The sequence below is a fragment of the Orycteropus afer genome, unplaced genomic scaffold (genome assembly GCF_000298275.1).
Source record: "Orycteropus afer afer isolate SDZICR_OR568_19922 unplaced genomic scaffold, OryAfe1.0 scaffold00031, whole genome shotgun sequence".
NCBI lineage: Eukaryota > Metazoa > Chordata > Mammalia > Tubulidentata > Orycteropodidae > Orycteropus > Orycteropus afer.
Window position 1 is genome coordinate 9,660,595 of NW_006921618.1, and position 22,317 is coordinate 9,682,911.

The following is a 22,317-nucleotide window of genomic DNA, read 5'->3' on the forward strand; positions in this document are numbered from 1 at the left end:
CCACCACTCCTGGCTCTCTCTCTCTCCAGAGGGCATGGCCTCGCTTCAGTTCAAAGTACCCCTTCCCAGGCTGGGTTGGGGAGGAGACAGTATAGGACATTCAAGCCTCTGAGGGATGAGATGAAGCCAAAATGCTCTTAAGACCCCCCCAAGCCTGAGGGGGTAATGTGAACCCACCTTTCCATTAGCTGCTAAGGCCTGGTCTGCAGTGAAGACCCCTCCCTGTTACCCCCTCAGCATTCTTGTGATAGAAACAGAGGCACCAACATGTCACCAAGTCCTGGTCATCTCTGTCCTTAGGGGTCTGTATGAAATTGCTAAGTGGGTAGAAGATATTAAAGAATCACTTCTTTCAACAAACATGGCAAAAAACATCCTCTCAGGGAAGGATGTTGGGGGACAGTACCACAAGTTACCAGAGGGAATGTTTTGGGGCAGAGTTCATTTCACTGAGCACTTTGTCCTAATCCTAACCATTCCCTTCTCTATGGTCTCCTAGGTTCTCGGTGTAAAACAGCCTCTATACCAGGGCAAGGCAAAATCTCTGAGGAGAGCTGCCCATAGCAGCTGGTACAGCAACCTCCACATTCCTGTCTGGGTTCTCCTCAGGAGCTCTTGGAGTGGGGGTATTGTGACCTGCTGACCATTCCTGGGCGGAGGGCTGTCTTGGGAGCCCAGGGGGCTGACTCTCTGGAGGATCAGATCATTTCTACATTCTCAGGGGAAGAAAGATAAGGAATTCCATGGGAAGGGCACTCCTTAACTGGTTGTTCCCTCAGGCCCAGAGATTCCTCAGGAGTCTTGATGCCCCCTGCCCTTGGATAGCTCCCAGGAACCATTTTTGGGACACAGAAGACCTACAACCTAAGGCTAGGACCTCAGCTGGAGACATAAGGCCAGAGCAAGAGGTCAAATGGCCTACAGCCACCACACACTGGAATTTCAAGGCCTAAGTGCAATTAGAGCTCTGGCAGGGTGGAGGGCCCCTGAGAGAGCTAGCCCCCCATCGTGAGGGGAAATCTGGGAGTTGGCCTGGGGCTCTGGAAGCCTGAGCCAGCCCTTGGACTGCGGACAGTGCTGGGCCTGTCTGAGAAGTCTTGCTAGAACTAGAACAATCTCCCTGCTAAAACTCAGGGAAGACAAATAAAACTCAACCTGAAATAAATACAAAGGCATTAAGTGCTTCTTGATAAATCGAGGGTCCTAACTACCCCTCAAGAGGAACTGGCAGGGCCTTTCCCTGGACCTGTTTGCCTCACCTGTGGCCCTTCACGTGAGAGGTCTGAGGTCAGAAGACTAGGTGAGCCTCCCCAGGCCCAGCTCCCACGAAGAAGGGCAGGGCCCGACACCCGACACACTGCTCACCCGTATCCTCCAAATCCCCCCAAACAGCTTCTGCCTGCCAAAGGGTGGGAAAGGGGAGGAGCAGACCTCCATACCCTCAGGGCAGCACCTTGTGTCCAATGTCCCTGTGTGAGCAGAGGGCCTGTCAGTCTGTCCATGAGGAGGTAGAGATGGGGTAGAGCTGCTGAGGGCAGGCAGGGCCACTCAATTAATCAATAGGTCCCCGAGATCATAGGAGTCAAAGAGGTCACTGATGCCCTCGCCCCCATCCAGGCCCCACAGGTAGTCATCTTGATCCAAGGGTGGGGAGAAGCTGATCAGTGGGGAGCTGCATGCCAGTGTCGGGGACAGGAACTGGTCCTCGGTCTGCTGCAGGAGTGGGTGTGGCAGCTCCAACATGCTGTCAGTGGCCTCCAGGGGGACAAGGGGTGGCTGCAGAACCTGCTGGGGAGGCATCGCTGGCACTGGAGACAAACAGCCAAGGGTCATGTTTGGCTCTGATGCCCAAACTCTTTTGGGCATGGCTCTGTGCCAGGGTCAAACCTCAGAGCACAAGGTCAACCTTCCTGCTCTCTGGACTACAGCACCCCCCTCTTTCTCCTTGACTTGCCCAACCTGATGGCACAGGGACACCCCCATCACAGTTAATGAAACCTCCACCCACTCAGTTGCCCAAGTTCACAAGTCCAAGAATCATCCACAATTCTGCTATTTCCTCCATATCCAGTCTAGCAGCAAGTTCAGTCACTCCCACGACCAAATGAATTCTCCAAGCTTCCCATTCCCTTCAGCTCCTCTGCTGGAATCCTGGTCCAAGCACCCTCCCTTGCTCACCTGGACCACTGCGGGAGCCCCCTGACCTGGACTATAGTGGGAGCCACCTCTCCTGGATTATTTTGGGAACTCCCTTTCCTGGACCACTGCGGGAACCCCCATTACCAGTCATCTTGCTTTGACTCTTGCCCCTTACAGTCTGTGCCCTAACTTGGCTTAAAAAAAACCCTAATGGCTTCCCATTGGCTTAGAATAATAACTTGGATACAATTCTAAGCCAATGGGAAGCTATTAGGGCTTTTAAACCTAAGTTAGGGTAGAGAAGGCTCTGTGTGATCTGGCCCCTGCCTACCTTTCTACCCCTCTCCCACCTTCCTCCCACAGCTGTCACACCAGCATTGGCTACTCTTCAGTCCACCAGCTCATTCCCACTGAGAGAGAAGATGATATCCTACACAAGACCCGGGAATTTCCCACCAAATCCATCCTGATGCCTAGAATCCCACCATTTGAGTCATTCCTTCAGCCTCAACCACTGCTCAGCTATGCCAGACTGCTCGATTCACCTCTTACTCATTGTGTAACTGTGGGCAAACGACTGACATTCTGAGCCTCTGTTTCCTCATGTTTAAGATGGGGATGATAACGATACCTGCCTCAAAGTGTTGCTGAGAGGATTAATGATAAACGCACATAAAGAATAGCTGGTAGGCAGAAATCCCATGTTGGGTCCAGCGTGCTGTCCTTGTTATGAAGAATAAACAAAAAACAAACAAACAAACACCAAACCCACTGCCATTGAGTCAATTCCAACTCATAGCGACCCCCATTTGGTTTTTGAGGCAGTACATCTTTATGGAAGTACATTGTCCAGTCTTCCTTCCACAGAGTGGCTGGTGGGCTCGAACCACCAATGTTCTGGTTTGCAGCCAAATGCCTTAGGCACTGAGCCACCAAAACTCCTTATGCTATAAAGAATAGCCCCTGTTTACCAAGGGCTTTCCAGGCACCCACTTTGTTCTCAAGTTGAGGCATGTTCCACTTGCTCAGACACTCAAGCAGCTCTGAGGTAGGCAATTCTGTTACCCCTATTTCCAGATGAGGAAACTGAGACCCAAAGAAGCCAATTAAATGTATTTAAATAAAACCACCACCACCACCACCACCTAACATTTGTTTTTTGTTTGTTCAGCACATTGCGAAGGCATACTAGTGCTACTGAAAGAGGACAGGTTCTGGAGGAAGAAGCATGTGGGTTCAGGCCCAGCCCCACTTCTTACTAGGCGTAGGACCCAGCCCCTCCATTTTCTCATCAGGAAAAATAAAGATCCACCTCACAGAGGTGCTAGGAGCAGCAACTGAGATAACGCATCTGAAAGCCTTGACTGCACACTGGACCTTGCTCTCTTCATTGCTGTTTATCACACCTTAATAGAATTGTCTCCAACAGCTGTCTCTTCACAGCATGCTGCATGCTTGATGGTGGGGGCTAGGTCTTTCTGACTTTGTATCCCCAACACCCACCACAAAGCCTGGCATATAGTAGGTCCTCAGTTCATACTAGCTTTTTCCAAAATCATATGCATGCCACATTATCTTCGGCTTAATCATAAAGGAGTTTTTTAAGTGTCCCCGTTTTGGAGGTGTGAAAACAGAGGCTCCAGAAGATTAAGGTGACCTGTCCACACTCACAAAGTCACTAAGAGGTGAGGGGCAGACTCAAACGCAAGTCTTCCAATTTCAAATCCTGCCCCTTTGTCGGCTACATTTAGGTTTACCTCAGAATGTCAGAGCCTGGAGGGATGTTAGAGACGACTCTTGTCCAAACCCCTTCTACTACAGATGAGGGAAAGTGAGGTCCCAATGGGTTAAGGACTTCCCTGTGATGCCAGAAGGAGAGTCAGAGCCGGCATCTTGAGACTGTAGAGTCTCCCCTTTAGGCATCCATGGCCACAGGTGCTAAGGCCTTGACTCTACTTCCAGCCTGAACATGGAGCATATGTGTCCATGTTTGCGTGAACCTTCCGGGAAACTTCCTCCCCATCCCTTCAGCAGGACACTGTGAGGCCACATAGGACAGCAGCAGCTTGAGCCCTGGCACAGACGTGAGGAAAGGTGGCTTCTGGGCTGGCCCCACCACTGACTGCTCTGAGGCCTGTGTAAGCCTCTAGCCCTTCTCGCTGGGCCTCAGGCTCCTGATGGGGGTAAAACCCTGCCCTTGTTACACATGAAGTCCCCCACCTCCAGCAAGGCCCAGGACAACTGCAGTGAAGGGGTTCTAACTTTGGAGAGCTGTGTGCATGTTGATAGTCGAGCAAGAAGGCAGAGCAGGAAGAAGAGAGAAAACAGGGTGGGGCGCAGGTCTGGGGTGGAAGATAGGCACTGGGGAGGTTCCCAGAGGAACAGATGGCTGGTGGAGGGAGAAGCCCTGCAGGGAGAACCCAGGTGAGGCTGACAGAGGTAGGAAAAATCACTAGAGAAGAGTGGAGACCAGGCTCTTGTCATAGCTCTGCTGCCAACTTGTTGTACAGCCTTAGGGAAGCCATTTGACCTCTCTGGACTTGTTTGTTCACGTGTAAAAAGAAAGGCTGAATTAGAGCAGAGTTGAGTAAATTCTTTCTGTAAAGGGCCAGATAACCTTTGTAGACCACTTAGGGTACTTGTCACATAGTAGTAGTCTTTTTTTTTTTCCCCAAACAACTCTTAAAAATGTGAAAAACATTCTTAGCTCAGGGATCTACAAAAACATCCCTGCAGGCAATGGTTCCTTGACCCTTGAGTTAGAGAAATGGAATTCAGCCAGGTGTTCTGCAGCAGCGCCCTCCATACCTCTCTCATCAGACCAGTTCTAGCTCAGTCTTTGTTTATATACTCAGGTTCTACTTGAGGAAATTCTGCTGAGAAAATAAAAATGGAACACTGACTCTGTGTGGCCTCAGAGGGTCGGCCAGTCTAACCTGATGCGTGGTCCCCGTAAACGGTAAAAACCCTGCTGGAGGAGGGCCCTTCATGGGCTCCCATCTCTGACCCTTCCTAATCCCCACTCTCCCTGGGAGGCCCCTGGGGACCTCTTCCACCTCCCTGCTCCCTGGTGATTGCCCCACACCCTCTCCAGGCATAGCCAGCTTTGAGCCCTATCATCCACCTCCCTAGAAAGAAGCCCCCCAGTCCTGGCTTTGTCTGTGCCTCGTGGTGAGAGCCCTAGGCTAAGAGTGTGAAGACCAAGGTTTAAGATGTGGCTCTGTCACCTACTGTCTGGGGAGTCCTGGACAAATCACATCATCACCTTGCCTCGGTTTATTTCTCTCTAAACTGGAAACAACAAAACCTACTTCAAGATTTGCTGTGAGGAATAAAGGGATAATAGATGTACCCAGTATAGAGTTGTTCAAAAAAAACCTTAGCTATTCTCTCCCAAGAAAATTTTTAGCCTCTCCTCCCCCAAAAAAACCCTAGTTCCCATGTACTGTGGACTTACTGAGTGCCAGGTGCTTTGCCATCAGCAGTTACCACAGGAATAGTAACACTAGCGTGGCAGAAATGATGATAATAAAACCAGTTGCTATTAAGTTGATACGGCCTCATGGAGACCCCATGTGTATCAGAGTAGAACTGTGCTTCACAGGGTTTCTAGAGGCTGGTTTTTCAGAAGTAGATTGCCAGGTTTTTCTTCTGAGGCACTTCTGGGTCGACTCCAATCTCCAGTCTTTCAGTTAGCAGAGAGCATGTTAACCATTTGCATCACCAGGGATTCCAATGATGATAACGACTAAGAGTTATTGCCAGCTACTGTTACAAAGTACTTTACCTACGTTAACTCATTGAATCCTCTCAACCTTGTTGTTGTTGTTATTTGCCGTTGAGTCGGCCCCGACTCATAGCGACCCCTCCTTCGGTTTCTGAGGCAGTATCACTACGGAAGTAGGATTGCCCAACCTTCCTTCCGAGGAGTGGCTGGTGGGTTTGAACCGCCAGCCTTCTGGTTAGCAGTCAAGTGCCTTAGGCACTACACCACCAGACCAGAGCTCCTCAACCTACAAGGTAGGTATTTTTGCTACCAATTACCATGCCCTTTATAGATGAGGAAAGTGAGACAGAGAGGTTAAGCAACTTGCCTGAGGTCACACTGCTAATGAGTAGAAGAGCTAGGATTCAAAGCCAGGTGTTCTGATTACAGACAACATTGGCCTTCCCAGTGAGACAAGAAATGTGCACGTAGTTTATAAAGTACAACTCAAAGAGCTCTGGTGGCACATGAGTTAAGGCCTCAGCTGCTAAGCAAAAGGTTGGAAGTTTGAACAACACAGCAGCTCCGTGGGAGAAAGACCTGGTGATCTGCTTCCATAAAGATGACAGCCAAGAAAACCCTATGGGGCAGTTTGACTCTGTAACACATGGGGCTGCTATGAGTCTAAATCAAGTCAATGCCACCTAACAACAAAGGGCAATGCACACATGTGGGGGAGAATGATTGGACCCCCTGCTGCTGGAGAGAGGGAGGTCCCCAACAATGTTGACAGAAGAAAGGAAACGCTAAGGCTGATTTCTCTCCCCACCTCATGTCTGTCTGGATAGAAGGTCCTACCTGAGGATGCTTCGGGTTCCATGATCCCAGGGCTGGTACCACTGCTGGGCTGGGCAGAGGCAGGGCTAGAGTCAAGGGAGATGGTGGAGGGGAGCGGCTCCTTGGCAGGGCTGTCCGGCTCCTGCACCTCCTCTGGGCACAGGTAGACTTCGATAGGCCCTTGGGAGCTCTTCAGATATATCTGCAGATTCTCCTGGGGAAAGAGAAGCCAGGTCAAGGCTCTGTAGCTCAGGGTATGAGGATGGACACACATGGCTCCCACGGTCCATGTGAGCAAGATGAAGTCCTCAGCTGGGCACGAGGCCTGCCCCATCTGGCCTATGGTGGACACTTGAAATCAAGGAGCTCAATTTTCATTTGGGAAACTACTACTTCCTGACTCTTAGGTCTTGTTAGTTTAGGTTGGCCCAGCACCCTACTGCTACCCCAATAGGTGAGCTTGTGCTACAGGCTGGGAAAATCAGTCACAGTGAATAATTCACAGTGGCACATGACTTAGGACAGTCCAACAAGCATTTGGTCCAGGACTTCTGCTGGGTTTGTGAAAATGGAAGCTGTCCATTTCAGGGTTGCTGAGCTGGTAGCTCAAAGGTTATCTCTACCACTGTAAGGGGAGAGTCCTCCTGGGAATGCGCTCAGCGCAGAGGAAAGCAGAGAGAGAGAGAGAAATGGAATGTGACAATGAAGTCATAGTTTCAGCTCCAGGATCCAGCCTTGCCTGAAATCTGTAAATCTCCCTGGATTTATCATTTGGTTCCTTTTTTCCTTCCCCTGCTTAAGTCAGTTGGACTTGGTTTTCTGTTATTTGTAACCAAGAATCCTGATAGTCGGCCTTCTTACCCCAGCCTCTTCTCAACAACATACCTGAAGCTTAAGCCACACTAGGCTACACACACATCATTCCCGCTTGTTTTCAGGCCTCAAGGCCTTTGCCCGTACAACATTCCCTGCATCCCCCACTTCACCTGGCAGAAATCCTATCCATTCTTTAAGACCCGGTTTAACTGTCACCACCTGTGGAAGCTTCCTCCAGCTATCCTTTCCCGTTCCCTCAAAGCACATCTTCCATTTACAAATGACAGCTTAGAGGCTGGCTTGGGTCTTTACTCCCACTCAACCCTGAGCTCCTCCAGTGCAGGGGGAGGGGGCAGGGTCTTAATTATCTCTGCAGCTCTAGTTCTTCTATTAACAATTTCTTGAGCCCTTATTATGTGCCAGGCCCTGGGCTATGGGTTTAACATGAGCAGAACATTCTCTCATGCAGCTTACATGCTAGTAGATAAGGTTAAATGTAATCATGTAATCACCCAAATACATCACAGCAAGTATATATCTCTTGTTGGTCTTGTCCTCAGGAGGTTAAGTGCAGTAGAAAAGCTCAGGGTATTCTGAAGTCTGGGTGTGATCAAGGAAGACTCTCTTGGGGAGACGATGTTCAAGTTGAGACTTATAGGATGAATAGCAGTAACCACACAGAGACTGGGAAGAACATTTCAGCCCGAGGGGAACAGCTTGGGTGAAGGTCTTACACTGGGCATGAGCTTCTGGTTGTCATTAGCTGCTGTCAAGTTGGCCCTCAAAACTCATGATGATGCCACACACAATGGCATCAGGCAGTTGTGATCCACAGGGTCTTCAGGGGCTGATTTTTTGGAAGTAGGCCAGCAGGCCTATCTTCCTAGTCTGTTTTAGTTTGGAAGCTTGGGTGAAACCTATTGAGCCTCACAGCAACACACAAGCCTCCACTGACACACAGGTGGTGGCCATGCTTGAGGTGATTTGGCTGGGAATCGAACCCAGATCTCCTGCATAGCAGGTGAGCATTCTGCCACTGCCCTCTTATAGGGATGAGTTTGTTGTTGTTGTTGTTGTTGTTATGTGCCATCGAGTCGGCCCCGACTCATAGCGACCCCTCCTTGGGTTTCCGAGGCAGTATCACTACGGAAGTAGGATTGCCCAACCTTCCTTCCGAGGAGTGCCTGGTGGGTTTGAACCACCAGCCTTCTGGTTAGCAGTCAAGTGCCTAGTGTGGTTAAAAAAAAAAAAAAAAACTGCAGGCAGGTCAGTGTGGCTGAAGCAAAGAAAATAGAGGGGTGCAGGAGGAAGAGAAGGCTGATGAAGTCAGTTGGGGCCAGGGCACAAAAGGCCTCCTAAGGGAGCTTTGAGAATTTTCATCTTTAACCTAAGAGAACAGGCCCTGGATGGCACAAATGATTAAGTGCTTGACCATTAGCTGAAATGGCGGTTCAAACCAACCCAGAGGTCCCTCAGACAACAGGCCTGGTAATCTGCTTCTGAAATGTCTCAGCCTTGAAAATCCTACGGAGCAGTTCTGCTGTGACACGCATGGGGTCACCACGAGTCAGAACTGACTCCACAGCAACTAACAACCTAACAGAGCAATCAATGGTGAGCCTGAATGGATTATTGTGAGCACTGATATCTCAGTGGGTGGGCCCACGTGTTCAGGGACACAGAAAGAGACCAGGAATAGATCTTCTTAGACCAGGACTTGGGGGCCCTGTTGCCTTTTCCAGTTGCTGCCATTTCTGCTGATAGTGCCACAGGCACCAGAATGGACCCAAGAGGCTTAGAGCTGGGCAGTGAGGTGTGCCAGGACAGTCTGCAAAGTGATCCAGGATGTTCCAGCCCCACTCTCCCCAAATACTCCCCCTCACCTCGCTCCTGTCGGGCACCTCCAGCCTCGTCTGCGGAGGGGCCTTGACGGCAATCACCGTCTGCTCCTTAAAGTTGTCAACAGCCCGGAGGTCCTGGTAAGTCACATAGGCCAGTGTAGGGGCAGGAGAGTCAAGAAAAGTGACCATCTGAGCAAAACCCAAACCCCCAGCCCACCAGGCTGAGCCTTAACCCACCACTCCTAAGCCCTGAAAACGCCTCTTTCTCACTTCTTTTTATACAGCTTAGAAATAATTAAAAACTCTAATCTGTTCTTTTAATGTCATTTAAAAAAAAAAAAAAAAACTCACTGCCATTGAGTCGGATCTTACTCACAGAGGCCCCTCCTTGGGTTTCTGAGGCAGTATCACGACGGAAGTAGATTGCCCAATCTTCCTTCCGAGGAGTGGCTGGTGGGTTTGAACCACCAGCCTTCTGCTTAGCAGTCAAATGTCTACCTCAAATCCCTTTAGAAAGCAAATAGGGGTACAAGTCCTAAAAAATACGGCTTTAATCAGTCTTTTATGTAAAGACTTCCTCTCTCAAATGAGATCATCAACAGGCAAGAAAACATGTTTTATTTCTTTATATTTCTCACAATGCCTGGTATACTTCTCCCCCCAAAAAAAAAAAGATTCAGATCCAAAACACAATTAGATGGTGAAACCCTTTGGGAAAATGTATCAAGAGCCTTTAGTAAAGTTCGAACTCTTTGATCTCATCATTTCAATCCTAGGAATCCAGCACGGAGAAATCAAAAAATGGAAAACCAATTTGCTCTGGACCTGTGGGCTTGGGACCATGGGGACATCAAGCTCAACTGGCATAACTTACTACACAAAAATATTGTTCTACAGCCTACTTTGATGAGTAGTAACAGGGGTCTTAAAGGCTTGCAAGTGGCCATCTAGATGCAACAATGGGTCTCTCCTCATCCAGAGCAAAGAATGATGAAAACCAAAGATGTATGGAAACAATTAGTCCAAGGGACTAGTGGGACCATGCAAACCTCAGCCTATATGACTACGAGACCAGAAGAATTCGATAGTGCCCAGCTACTACTGACAATCACTTGGAGGGGGATCAGTGCAGAAGATCCTGGATAGAGTGGGAGAACAATGTGGAACAAAACTCAAAATCATAAAAAAAAAAAAAAAGACCAGCCTTATTGGTCTGATAGAGCCTGATGAGACCCCTGAGACCATGGTCCCTAGTTACCCTTCGGGGCTGAACTCACTCTTGTGGCTTCCAGCCAAACAATAGATAAACATATGGGGTGAACACTTACATCAGGTAGGTAAACTCCTTGGAGTGAGAGTGATCAACTGATCAATCATGAGAACAGAAGGGCTATGTACGCATAGGGAGGCCCCTCAGGGGGCACGAGTGCATGGTAGGAAAGGACACAGTGAAGAGGTAACTACAGGGTGCAAGTGGGAAGAGAGCTGTTATATTGTAGGGAATTGCCCTCAATGTCATGAAACAAAGTATGTCTAAACTGTTGTATGGAAAATAAATTTTCTGTAAGCTTTCACCCAAATCACAATTTAAAAAAAAACAACTTTGCTCTGTAAACTTTGGCCCAAATCACAAAGTTTAAAATATATATATGGGAAAACACTCTATAAGCAAAGATATTCAGTGCAGGGTTGCTTATAAAAGCAAAAATCTAGAATTAATCAAAATGTTTGTGATGCCAGAGTAGACTGTGAGCAGAACATTCTCAAACCATTTTAAATATTAGACTGAACCATATGCTATTTGTGTTGTTCATTGTTACATGCCGTCAAGTTGGACCCAACTCATAGCGACCCCTCCTTGGGTTTCCAAGGCGGTATCACTATGGAAGTAGATTGCCCCATCTTCTTTCTGAGGAGTGGCTGGTAGGTTTGAACCGCCAGCCTTCTGGTTACCAGTCAGGTGCCTTAGGCACTACGCTACCAGAGCTCCTCCTCATGCTATTTGTGTAGGTAAAAAAAAAAAAAAAAAAAAAGATAAAGGTGATATGGATCAACCTAATAGTTATAAGGTATGTAATGACATAGAAAAACAGGATATAAAATGTCATACATATACTGCAGGTATACAACCATATTTCAATCACACACCCCCGTGCGTAGTTAAGGAACAATGGCTGTGTTAAGATGGCAGGTATTTCTTCTTTTTCTCCATTTTCTGGATTTAAAGAAAAGCACTTATGTTTATAATGAGACAGTAACTGCAATAGACTTGAGAGGAAGGAAGGAAGAGAGATGCTAGACTCCTTGGGTGAGACTCTGCAGGGAGCCATTGATTCTACTCTGCACAGACATAAGCATGCAACAGGCCACAGGGATCCTGCTCCCTGCCTACCCCTCTCCACAAGGCAGGACTTGCTAGCACTACCCTCTCTGCCACCAAGTGGATATCTCTTGTTGGTCTTGTCCTCAGTCAGGTGCTTAAAGGTCAGAGAGCAGCTCTGGATGAGCTGGTCCAAGGCCTGCTCCATGCTCATCAGCTCCTTCAGCTCCTTCCCCAGCTGCTGTTGCTTCCCAGGCCGGGTGGGGTCTTCCAGCACTCCCCTGCCTCTGGGAACAGAACAGCCCCCAGTGTCAGTTTTAGTCCACACCCAGGGACCCCAACCCCAGGGTTTCTGCAGACAGAGCTGCACAGGCAGCATATGGCCAGACTCCAGAGTGAGGCTGCTCACGTAATTCTACAATGGTACTCCCAGGGTTGTGTAACTCAGTGGTCCTGCCCAGCTTCCTGAGAGTTTCCAGGGATTGGAACTTGAGATTGGGGTTGGGCTGGGGAGAAGAAACAAGTCAGGGCCTGAACCCTATTTTTGGAAGGCTTAGCTTATATCCATCTCTATGTCCCAGCCTCCCCCCAAATGGCAGGGAGCTGGAGCAAATTCAGTTCTGACTTCCTCTTCTGTGTTCTCAGGGTTCATGCTAGTAGCTGTAGGTCTGCTCTCCAAGACCTCCTGGAAGTGGGGAGAGGAGTCTGGACTGCCTTATCTCAGAGGAGGGAAGGAGTCTGGGTTATTCCTGGCTCATCTCTGAGGAGGCTCTCCTAAGCTAGAAGAGGGGAACCATGGGAATCCTTGACTTAAATGAGGATGGGAGTTCTCTTTAGGCCTTTAAATTTCCCAGAAATCCTTCTCGGCTGCCCTTGCCACCCTTCTGGCCCTATATACTTGCTCTCCCACAACCTCCCGATATACTGGCTCCAACCCCCAACACTTGTGTTCATCTGATGATGCTCTCAGCTCCACCCCTGCCATTCGCTTCCATAGGATAATGTTCTGACTCCGCCTCCCGCCCACGCACCCACCGAATGGTTCCATCAGCCCCGCACTCACACCCACTGGATGTTGTTCTTGGCCTTCTTGCGGATGAGCTGGATGCCCTCCAGCACGTTGGTGATGTCATAGATACGCCGCTTCTGCACATCCAGCACCTCTGCGGCCCAGTTCAGGTCCAGGACCCCATCCTCAGACTCACTCAGGAGGTAGATGAACTTCTTGGTGAGCAGCCCCAGTGACGTGTCGTACCGGGTCTTCTCCCCGGGGGACTTAGGGGCTGAGGGCGAAAAGGGCCCAGTCACAGCTCAGGGAGGGCCAGCCTGGGGGGCCTCCTCCACTGAGCTGGACTCATTCCATACCATCCTTCACATGAGCAACCCACTTTGCAGTTTACCAAGCACCACACTGTATAGACAGGGCACCTGATGCCCAGAGACATACAGCAACTTGCTCAAGCTGTCACAGCCAGTGTCAAAGTTAGGATTGGAAACCAAGGGTCCTGACTCCCAGTTCCACCACATTCTAGAGCAGCCATAACCACAATAATGCTTACTGCGTACAGGGCACTGTTCTGAGAGCTTTTTATATACTAACACAATAAACTTACAGGGTCACTGTATAGTCATTCCCATTTTATAGATGACAATACTGAGGTACAGGAAGATTTAATAACTTGCTCCGCTCACTCATCTAGAAAGTAGCAAATCCAGGCAGTCTGGTTCTAGAGCCCGCCTTTTTGGTTTGGTTTTGTCTGATTTCTTTCTTTCTTTCTTTTTTTTTAACATGTCCTACTTCTTAACCACTGCCCTATCCTGCTATGTCAGGAATTTGGAATTCGGGTAGGGAAAGAATGACAAGCCTGGATTCAAGAATGTTTTCTAGACACATACTTGCTTTTCCTTTCCAAGTGTAGCTAGCTCCATGCTTATGTGAGGGGAGTCAGACCTGGAGCATCAAATGGGGCAGGTTCATGTAAAAGAACCCTTTCTCAACAAGGCCTGTGTCATAAGACCACATCTCAGCTACCGCATCTTAAACCACAAGGGGACTTTTGCAACCAAGTGACTTGCAAGTCATATAGCAAGTTAGTGACCAAACTAGTCTGAAACCTGGGTCTTAAGAGAGTTTCAGATTCCTCTGGAAGGGGACGTTAGAATCTTTTAACATATAGATGGCAAATATTTGGCACACAGGCTGGTTAATAGGGTTTTACACCCACAGCAGACATTAGCAATTGATTAGTCCATTCTTTTTCAGAAGACATAATGAGGTTTAGGATCCTTCAAGACAGATCTCTGGGCAGCGTCTACCAATCAATTAGAGAGAAAACGTTCGGTCATTCCTGATCTAGCTGTGCCTCTTTTTATGGGAGACAACTAGCGTTCACAGAGGAGGAGTGACCAGTCAGGTTGGAACAGAATCCTACTTGGACCCCCCAAATTTCTGACCCTCATGCTTCCCACCCAGCCACGTAACTTCTTCATCAGGTCTTAGATCTGTGACCCACCCCCCAAAACAAACACCTACCCTTCTTCCCAAATACAGTTGCCTAAATACCCACTCTGACCAGAATAGTGACTTAAATATCAAGAGGTAGAAATTCCCTACAATTTAGCTTTAGGTAGGCACCACCCTGGCAGCCTCTTGATTTAAAAACCTTTGAGGTGGTGCGGGCTGGATTAATCCAAGTCTCAGTTCCCTTTGTTCACTTATTTAGCTCTCTGTCTACAAGGGAGAAAGACCTTAGTTAAGGTCCTGCTCCTATGAGCTGGATACTATCTTTTGGAAAAGGTCAGACTGGACTAAGCGTGAAAACTGTAAATAGTGTTGTGTGCTGTCAATTCCAACTCACAGTGTCCTGACAGGACAGAGTAGAGCTGCCTCACAGGGTTCCCAGGCTGTCATCTTCATGAGAACAGATCACCAGGTGTTTTCTCCCACAGAGCTACTGGTAGGTTTGAGCACTGAACCACTGCACCACCAGGGCTCCTTTTCTAAGTAGTAACCCCCCAGATAAAACGTGGGTCTTCACATTTACATTATAAGAGTGATAGTACAGTGTGGTGGAAGCAATCACTTAGTATGTCTGGGTTCTAGTCCCAATTCTGAGCACTAGCTCTGTGACCTTGGGCATGTCACTGAAGCTCTGTGAGTCTCAGGTTGCTTCATCAGCAAAAGGAGGCTAATCAGACTCCCTGGCAAGATCAAGTGAGAGAATGCACAGGAAGCTGTTTTGTAAACCGGAAAGTGTGATACAAATATTACTCCTGATTTGGGTAGGGCTGCTGCCCTTGGCCTCACCGCACCCCTTGTCTCCTGAGCCTGCCCTGTCGGCACTGCTTACTTTTGGGGCTGGGGAGGCCATCCACTCGAATGCACTTCCCCTTGGGAGTCCGGAATTCAGAGACTGTGGATCGCCCAATCCCTTCCAAGTCCAGCTTCCTCTTGGCCTTGGAGAGAGTGGAGAGAGAGGCAGAGGGTGAGAATCATTCTTTTAGCCTTTCCCTGCCCTAGGGCCACCAGCAGCCACCTCCAGTGCCTCAGTTTACCACTGTCCCAGTGAGACATAACCACACTTGGAAGTATCAATGGGCTGAGACGTGATCTTTCAGGAGAAGGACATCTTATTTTCTGAGACGCAAACACCTCTTTCACCCTCTGAGAATTAAGCCCTTCAGATCCAACCAAAGCCAATCTGGCCAAGGGCTCAGGATTCTTCTTTCTTTTTTTTTTTTTTTTTAACTTTTATTGTGATTTGGGTGAAAGTTTGTTTTCATTCAATAGTCCATACTGATTTTGTTTCATGACATTGATTGCAATTCCCAAAATGTTAACAGCTCCCTTCCCACTTCCTCCCTGTGGTTACCTTATCCCTGTGCCCTTCTTTCTTGTTTATTCCTGCCTTCTGAGCTTTCTTGGGCTCAGGGTTCCTTAATAACAGGCTTCAAGCTGCCTCTCTACAACCCCCTCCCAGAGGAGGCTGCAGAGAGGAAGGAGTAGGTGGAGCCTAAACCACATCAAGTGGGGAGAGGCCCCTGCAGAAGCAGCTGGCCTGGCCAGGCAGGGTACCCATCACAGCCCCACAGCTGGCCCTTATCAGGGTGGGGCTGGGCATCCGCCCAGGCCCAAGGGACTTCCTGGCTCTGTGCCATGCCCCAGGGAGTGCCCACATAGGGAAGCAGTGCAAACATCCCCCCACGTTTGGGCCCCAGCCCTTTCCTGAATAGACTCCCTTTGCCATTCTTTCTTTGCCGCGAGGGGCGGACAATGAATCCTTCCCCTGTCTTAAGGACAAGCAGCTGAGGCCCTCCTACTCCCGCCAAGCTTGGGAAACACCTGCTGGGGAAATCAAACCACAGGCCCATCTGCTCCTCTCCACCCCACTGCCACCCGGCCCCAATTAGGCCCAGAAGCTACACTAGCCCGGAAGCAGCCTCTCCTGGTTAGGGCTGAGCAAGGGCACTGGGGCATAGGTCAGGGCCCTGGGCCTGAATCTCCCGCTCCTTCACGGACTCGTTGTGTCGCTTGGGCAAACGCCTCACATCTGGGAGCCTCAGTTTCCTCCTCTGAAAAACGGGGCAGAGAATATACCCACCTCAAAGGCTGTTGTGACGATTCAAGGAAGTGACATCTATAAAGTGCTAAGCCTGTGGCTTAGCACCAAGTTAAGTGCTCTGGAAATTAGGAGTAGCTTCCCTAAAACCCAATCTCAGCCTCTTCCTTGACACACCCTTCTGGGGGTCACTGAGCCCACTTCCTGCCTCCCTCCCCAGTCACCCAGACATGTAGGCCCCTCCTCTGGCTGAGACAGCAACAAGGCCTATTTTAACCCTTGGTGGTGAGGTCATGCTAGGCAGGGCTGGGATTTCTAACTGCTGCTGAGCACAGCTGGGCTGACAGGTGTGGAGGGTGATAGCAGTTCTTCCTGCTGTCAGCTCCCCTACTCCCCATGCCTGCTTCTTCCAGGAAGTCTTCCTGGGCTAAGCTGAGGAGCCCTGCTCTTTGGCTTAAGAAGCCTGGATATAAGGCTTCTCTCTTCCATCCCTACTCAGACCAAGACATGATTTAAACAGTTCCTTGCTCATATCCTAAATATTCCTCTTCTACCCTTCTAGCTAGTAAAATCCTAGGATCTAGGGAGGGTGACTTGCTCTAGCCCTATCCTGTCTCTACAGCAAGGCCCAGTCATTCAGTGTATCTTCCGTGTGCCTTGAGCCAAGCTCCAGCACTCACCACCTCACAAATCTTCCCAGCATCACTATGCTGGCCCTATTTTAGGGCTGGTGTAACTGAGGCTCGAAGAACTCCAAGGTCTTTATCAATCCTGAACAAGGCTGTCCATCCTTATTCCCATCTCTTAGAGGAAGCACCAAGGACAAGGAGAGGAAGGGAAGGTCAGGCTGAATCCTATCTGAAGGAGAGGTAGGGTAGCCCAGTCTCCCTAACCCTCCTCTCCCTGACAAGAGAAAACACACTGGGAAGAACTTCACTAGCTAGGAACTATGGGGCTGGGGAAGGAGAAGCGAACCCAACAGGCCCATCACACGTTCACAATAGTCCTGCAACATCAGAATTCTCGAGCTCTCTTGGCAGATGAAAAGTGGAGACTCAGAGAAGTCAAGCCACGGGCCCAAGGTCTGCCTAACTCCAAAGCCATGTGCCGGGTTGCCTCAACTCCATCCCACACAAACTCCCCAGAATTTGCTGGAATTTCATTCAAGGCCTGACCATGCCCACCTGCCCCCATCACTTCTCTTTCTCTTTCTCTCTCATACACACACACACACACACAACCCTGAGCCCTCTCCCTTCTCAAGTTTTTCTTCCCCTTTATCTTGAACTCCTAGGATCCTATACAGCAAAGTGTCCCCGACCAAGGACACCTTTCTGACCTCTGTGGGCAACGCCTAGGAAAAAGTCAGCCCTTGGACAGAACAGAGGGGACAGAGTACAAGCCCAGCAGAATGAGGACCAAGGGCAGGCTGAGGACAGGCTTTGGAATGAGACTGACCTAGATTCATGTTTAGGCCTCCCCCCTTCTTAGCTGGGTGGGTGGGGCAAGTCAGTTGACCTCTGAGCTCCATCTGTAAAATGGGGATAATCCGCCCCATCTCTGCCGCACAGTCAGTGAGCGGAGCAGCAAAGCCTCTGCCTACGATGAGTTCACATGCAGGGAAGCTGCTCTCACTAAAGCACCAGAAAACTAGCAAGGGATGAGTTCAGGGCTGAAAAGACACAGGGAGAGTGCAAAGAGGAGAGCAAAGGTCTGTGGCCATACCCAGAGGCACTTGGTCCTGACCTGGACCCTCTTAGCTAGCCCCTTTGGCTGGGTCTTAAAGGCCTGGTTAGGGTTCAAACTCCACCCAGCCAAGCCCCAGGGAGAAGGGCAAAGGCTGTTCCTCAGGCAGCCCTATAACAGAGATGACCAGGCATGAGCCCCTATAGACTGCAAGATGAGGAAACTGGGGCTTAAAGAAGGGAAGTGACTTGTCCAGGATCACACAGGGAGTGGAGCAAGGTCTTTGCTAAGCCAGAGTTAGACAGTAGGGGGCAGGGCAAATGTAAGGAGTCAGGAGCCACCTCTCTTCCAGACCCCAGCTCCAACACTCCACAGCTGGGCTGCCTGGAATATGCTGCCTAGCCTCTCTGAGCCTCCACCTCATCTCACCTGCCTTGTAGGGTTTTTGTTAAAGTGTTTATTTTCTTTCTTGGTTCTCAGTGGAAAATTCATGTAAATTACAAAGAAAGAAGAACCACACAGGATCAGCCCATCATCACAGGTTCTTGCAGGGATGACACTATAAAATGCAATGTGCCCAGCCAGCACAGGTGTTCAACAAAGGTGTCTCCCCTGCCTTCCCAGAGGGTGGTGGAGTAAGTACTAGATGGAAGCAAGGAGACTTGGGGTCTGGTTTTCATTCTGCCATTGAACTTGGTTGCTGTTCCTAGAGGTCCTGTTAAACAATAGCTCCCTGCCCGGGTGGCACAGTGGTTAAGACCTTGGCTGTGAACCGAAAGTTTGGTGGTTTGAACCCACCAACCACTGTGCAGGAGAAAGATGAGGCAGCCTGCTTCTGTAAACATCTACAAGCTTGGAAACCCTGTGGGATAGTTTTACTCTGTCCTATATGGTCACTGTGAGTTGGAATCAACTTGCCCGCAATGGGTTTGGTCGGACAAATCCTGCTCACCCTGCACTTTGCAGTCTGGCCACAAAGCCAGCAGCCACACCCAGGGTTGGGTTTGGAGCAGCTCCAGGTCACACCCTTGTCAAATGAGTAAGCAGGGGGCTAAGGCCTGCCTGTGGGGCTGTCAGGAGCAGGGGCTCTGGGCCTGGTAGGGGTGCTCAGGGCCCAGCAGCTGTACCCTTAGGATGGTCTGGTGCAAGGAGGTTCTTGGCTTGTGACTTGGACAAGTGACTTCACTTCTCTGCTCAGTTTCCTCATCTGCAAGATGCCTCATTCTTAGCATCTTGACCAAGACCATGAATGTGAAGAGTCCCAAGCAGTGCCTGGCACACTCGAGGCTTCAGTAAAAGAGCCATTCTTGCTGAGATCACGGAGCCCCTCTGAGAGGGATGGTGCAGACAGATGCGCTGGGGCTCCTCTGGGAGGGAAGCAGTTCAAAACCACAGCTGTTACCGAAACTCCCGCCAGGGTGTCAGAAAGCAGCTGGCCAGAGGAGAGACTAGGCCCCACCCTTGAGCCCCTCCCGGGGTGGGGGTGGGAGGGGAGCCCAATTCCTAGGTTGGACAATCTAGGGACAAGTCAAGGTTGCATAGAGACAAGCCTGCCTATCACCTGCCTTGTGGGTCAAGAGACCTCAGGCCTGGTGTCCACACTACCTTGTCCCCATGTGGCTTTGAGCATAACTTTTCCGAGCCTGTTTCCACCTGTAATGTGGTGATACTAACACTATCTACCTTACAGGGTACAAAAGGAGTGTAGGCTATAAAATGCTAAATGTAGGAAAGTCACCTAGTCCTAGTTATGCTTGGTCTTGCCTGACCTATGAAATGGGGATAATAGCATCTACTCCTGCCCCCTCCCTCTTAGTTGGAAATAATGTACAGGAAGGGACTTCGGACATAGGCAAAGCATGACTCTGGTGGCAGGAATGGGGGCTCTCCCTGCATCTAGCTGGGGCCCTGTGCCTGCTGACACAGGTATCAGTCCTTTGGAAGAAGGGAGTGATCTTATCCCTGTTCTTGAACTTATTCACCACACCCACGGCTAAGTATACCTGCAGTGCCTCCAATTTCCCTCCTCAGCCAGCTTACAAAACCCAGGACCTGGAGCTAGAAGTGACCCTGGATGAGCTGGCCTCACAGATATCCCAATGCACACACATTGTCTAGATGAGGAAACTGAGGCCCACATGGGGCCTAGACTTATCCAACACCACAGTGAGTGGCACAGTCAGGACCTGAAACCAGGCACCCCAACCACCACCCGCCCCCCAGGGCTTTTCCCACCCCTCCCCCACCCTGTACTTGTTTTGATTCCCATGGGCTCCAGTAATTCCACTCCCACAAAACACACCCTTGTGCCGAGGTCGGCAGGCAGCCTGGTGCCACCACGCTTTGGGCCTCCCTGGCAACAGGCCTGGGGCTTGAGAAGGAACAACCAATCTCAACAGGAACTCCAGGGGGCTACCCTCAACTTGCACCTGCTACTGGCAGTCTGAGAGGAAAGACTGGGGAAGGACCTAGCGCAGATACTTGGAAAGCAGTTGGCTGAATGGGCAATTTGGAGTCTGTCCAAGACAGGCTGCACCGTAGATACCCATCAGACCTATCCTCTGTTTAAAGTCTTCACAGTGTCCTCAGGTTAAGCCTTGTGCCTGGACAATAGGAGGAGCCCAGTACTGATAGAGTCCAGTACTGGCCCAGAAGGGCCAGACAATGAATGAAAGAGTGAATGAATGGTGGTAATGTTGGCTCCATAGACTTCCCCAAGGTCACACTGTGTACTGAGGGAAGTAGGCTGGAGACTCCCAATCCAGTGCTCATTCTACTCCACGCCAATGAAGAAAGTTATTTTACCCAAAATCTGAAAATGAAGGGGGTTTCTATTCAGATAATGGAAGCAGTGGGCATTGTGTAGGCCAAAAGCCAATCTTCTTTCCCCTCACAAAACTCTGGATCCCACGCACCCCCCCTCCTTACATCCAGAAAAGCATAAAGATAAGGAGTAGGGGTCCCCAGCATTACCGGCAGGCGGCCTGCGGGCACGGATCGCACAGCTTGGCCCTCTGGTCCGTGGGGGGTAGCGTCGAGGCAGGTACCCGGCGCCGCGGCCGCCGCAGCCGGGGGCACCGTCTGCGGGTAAAGCGAGGTGTAGTAGGTGGTGGTGGCCGGGCAAAGCTGAGGGCTGCCGAGGTCGGGAGGCCACAGTTCAGTAGGGCTCATCGCAGGCAGCCCCTTTGGGGGCGGCCCGGCTGGAGCCAGGGCCCGGGGCCCTCGCAGCATGGCGAGCGCAGCGCCCCCTCCCCACCCGAGCCTGGCGTGCTTGCTGGCACCTGCGGGCTTGGAAGCCCGCAGCAGCTTACACAGCCCGCGGCATGGCGCGGAGGCTGGGGGAGGCCACCAATGGACTTCTGTGGGGCAAGGCCGGACCCTCCTCTCCTGGCCCGTGGCCGAGGCAAGCTGCGCTTGGAGATCGCCGCTTAGAGATCGCCAGGCGGCGGCGGCTGCAGCGGCACGGGCAGGGGCTGCCCCGCCCCGAGGGCGGCCGCGACCCGGGACGGCCCAGCGCCCTGAGACCTCGGTGCTGGGAGGCCAGCCCGCTCCGGGGAGGGGACTCCAGAACGCCCGCAACTAAGTGGGAACACGATGCGCCCAGATAAGGGTGGGGGCAGTGGCACCGACTCTCCACTGGCTCGCGCTCTTGTCTCCCTGAGCCTTTCTCTGGGTCCTTTTTTCTCTTCTTCTTCTTCTTTTTTTTTTTTTAGCGCCAAACTGCGTGCCGCGAAATTTGGATCTCCCGCGGAAAATGCTGCGCTTCTATTGGTCGTTGCAACAAGAGCAGGCTCCACCCCCCGGAAAGGACCCGTCCTGGAGGCGGTGATTGCAACACGAGCTTTGCTGCTTAAAGTGGCCGCTGCACCTGCTAGCGCCTGGTCCCTACCCGGGCTAGCAGCCTGAGAAGCTGAGACTGAGAGGGTGCTTGCCTGGGACGTACCAGCGCAGAGACAGCCAGAACAGGCAGAGCGTGCCGAGGGATAGCCTTGAATTCCCAGGGATTGAGAGAAAATGTTTTGCAGCGGGATCCTAACCTGAGCCTACACCCAACAGTGCATTCCTCAAGCCATGGGACCTATTGTTAGTTTGCATTCTAGGTTAGCCAGCATCTATGCATTTATACCCATTTTCCCGTTAAAGTGGCAGTGGGAAGAGTCGCAGCCTAACGTACCTCTTCATAGGGAGAAACTAATATCTATTGAGCACCTACAGTACACCAAGCACCTTGCTAGATCATTATACATGTTCAATTTAATCCAACAATCCTGGGAAAAGGAATGGTGATCACCGACATGAAGATGGAGAGTCTGAAAGGTTGGGTAACTTGCTCAAGTTCACATACCAAAATTTGCTGGTTTGCAGACCTGACAGTTGAATCTGAGACAATCTGTCTCCAAAGCCCCTGTCTGT

General features: G+C 50.4%; 1 protein-coding gene across 1 annotated transcript; it reads right to left on the bottom strand.

Moving 5' to 3' along the window:
• Nucleotides 1-1,548: 1,548 nt before the first annotated feature.
• E2F2 (E2F transcription factor 2) lies at nt 1,549-21,135 on the bottom strand. Its single transcript, XM_007935710.1, has 7 exons — nt 20,878-21,135; nt 15,010-15,115; nt 12,723-12,942; nt 11,788-11,946; nt 9,382-9,496; nt 6,704-6,896; nt 1,549-1,808 (listed from the first exon to the last, which is right to left on the bottom strand). Exons 1-7 carry the CDS (start codon nt 21,133-21,135, stop codon nt 1,549-1,551), a joined length of 1,311 nt encoding a protein of 436 aa, XP_007933901.1.
• Nucleotides 21,136-22,317: the final 1,182 nt, after the last annotated feature.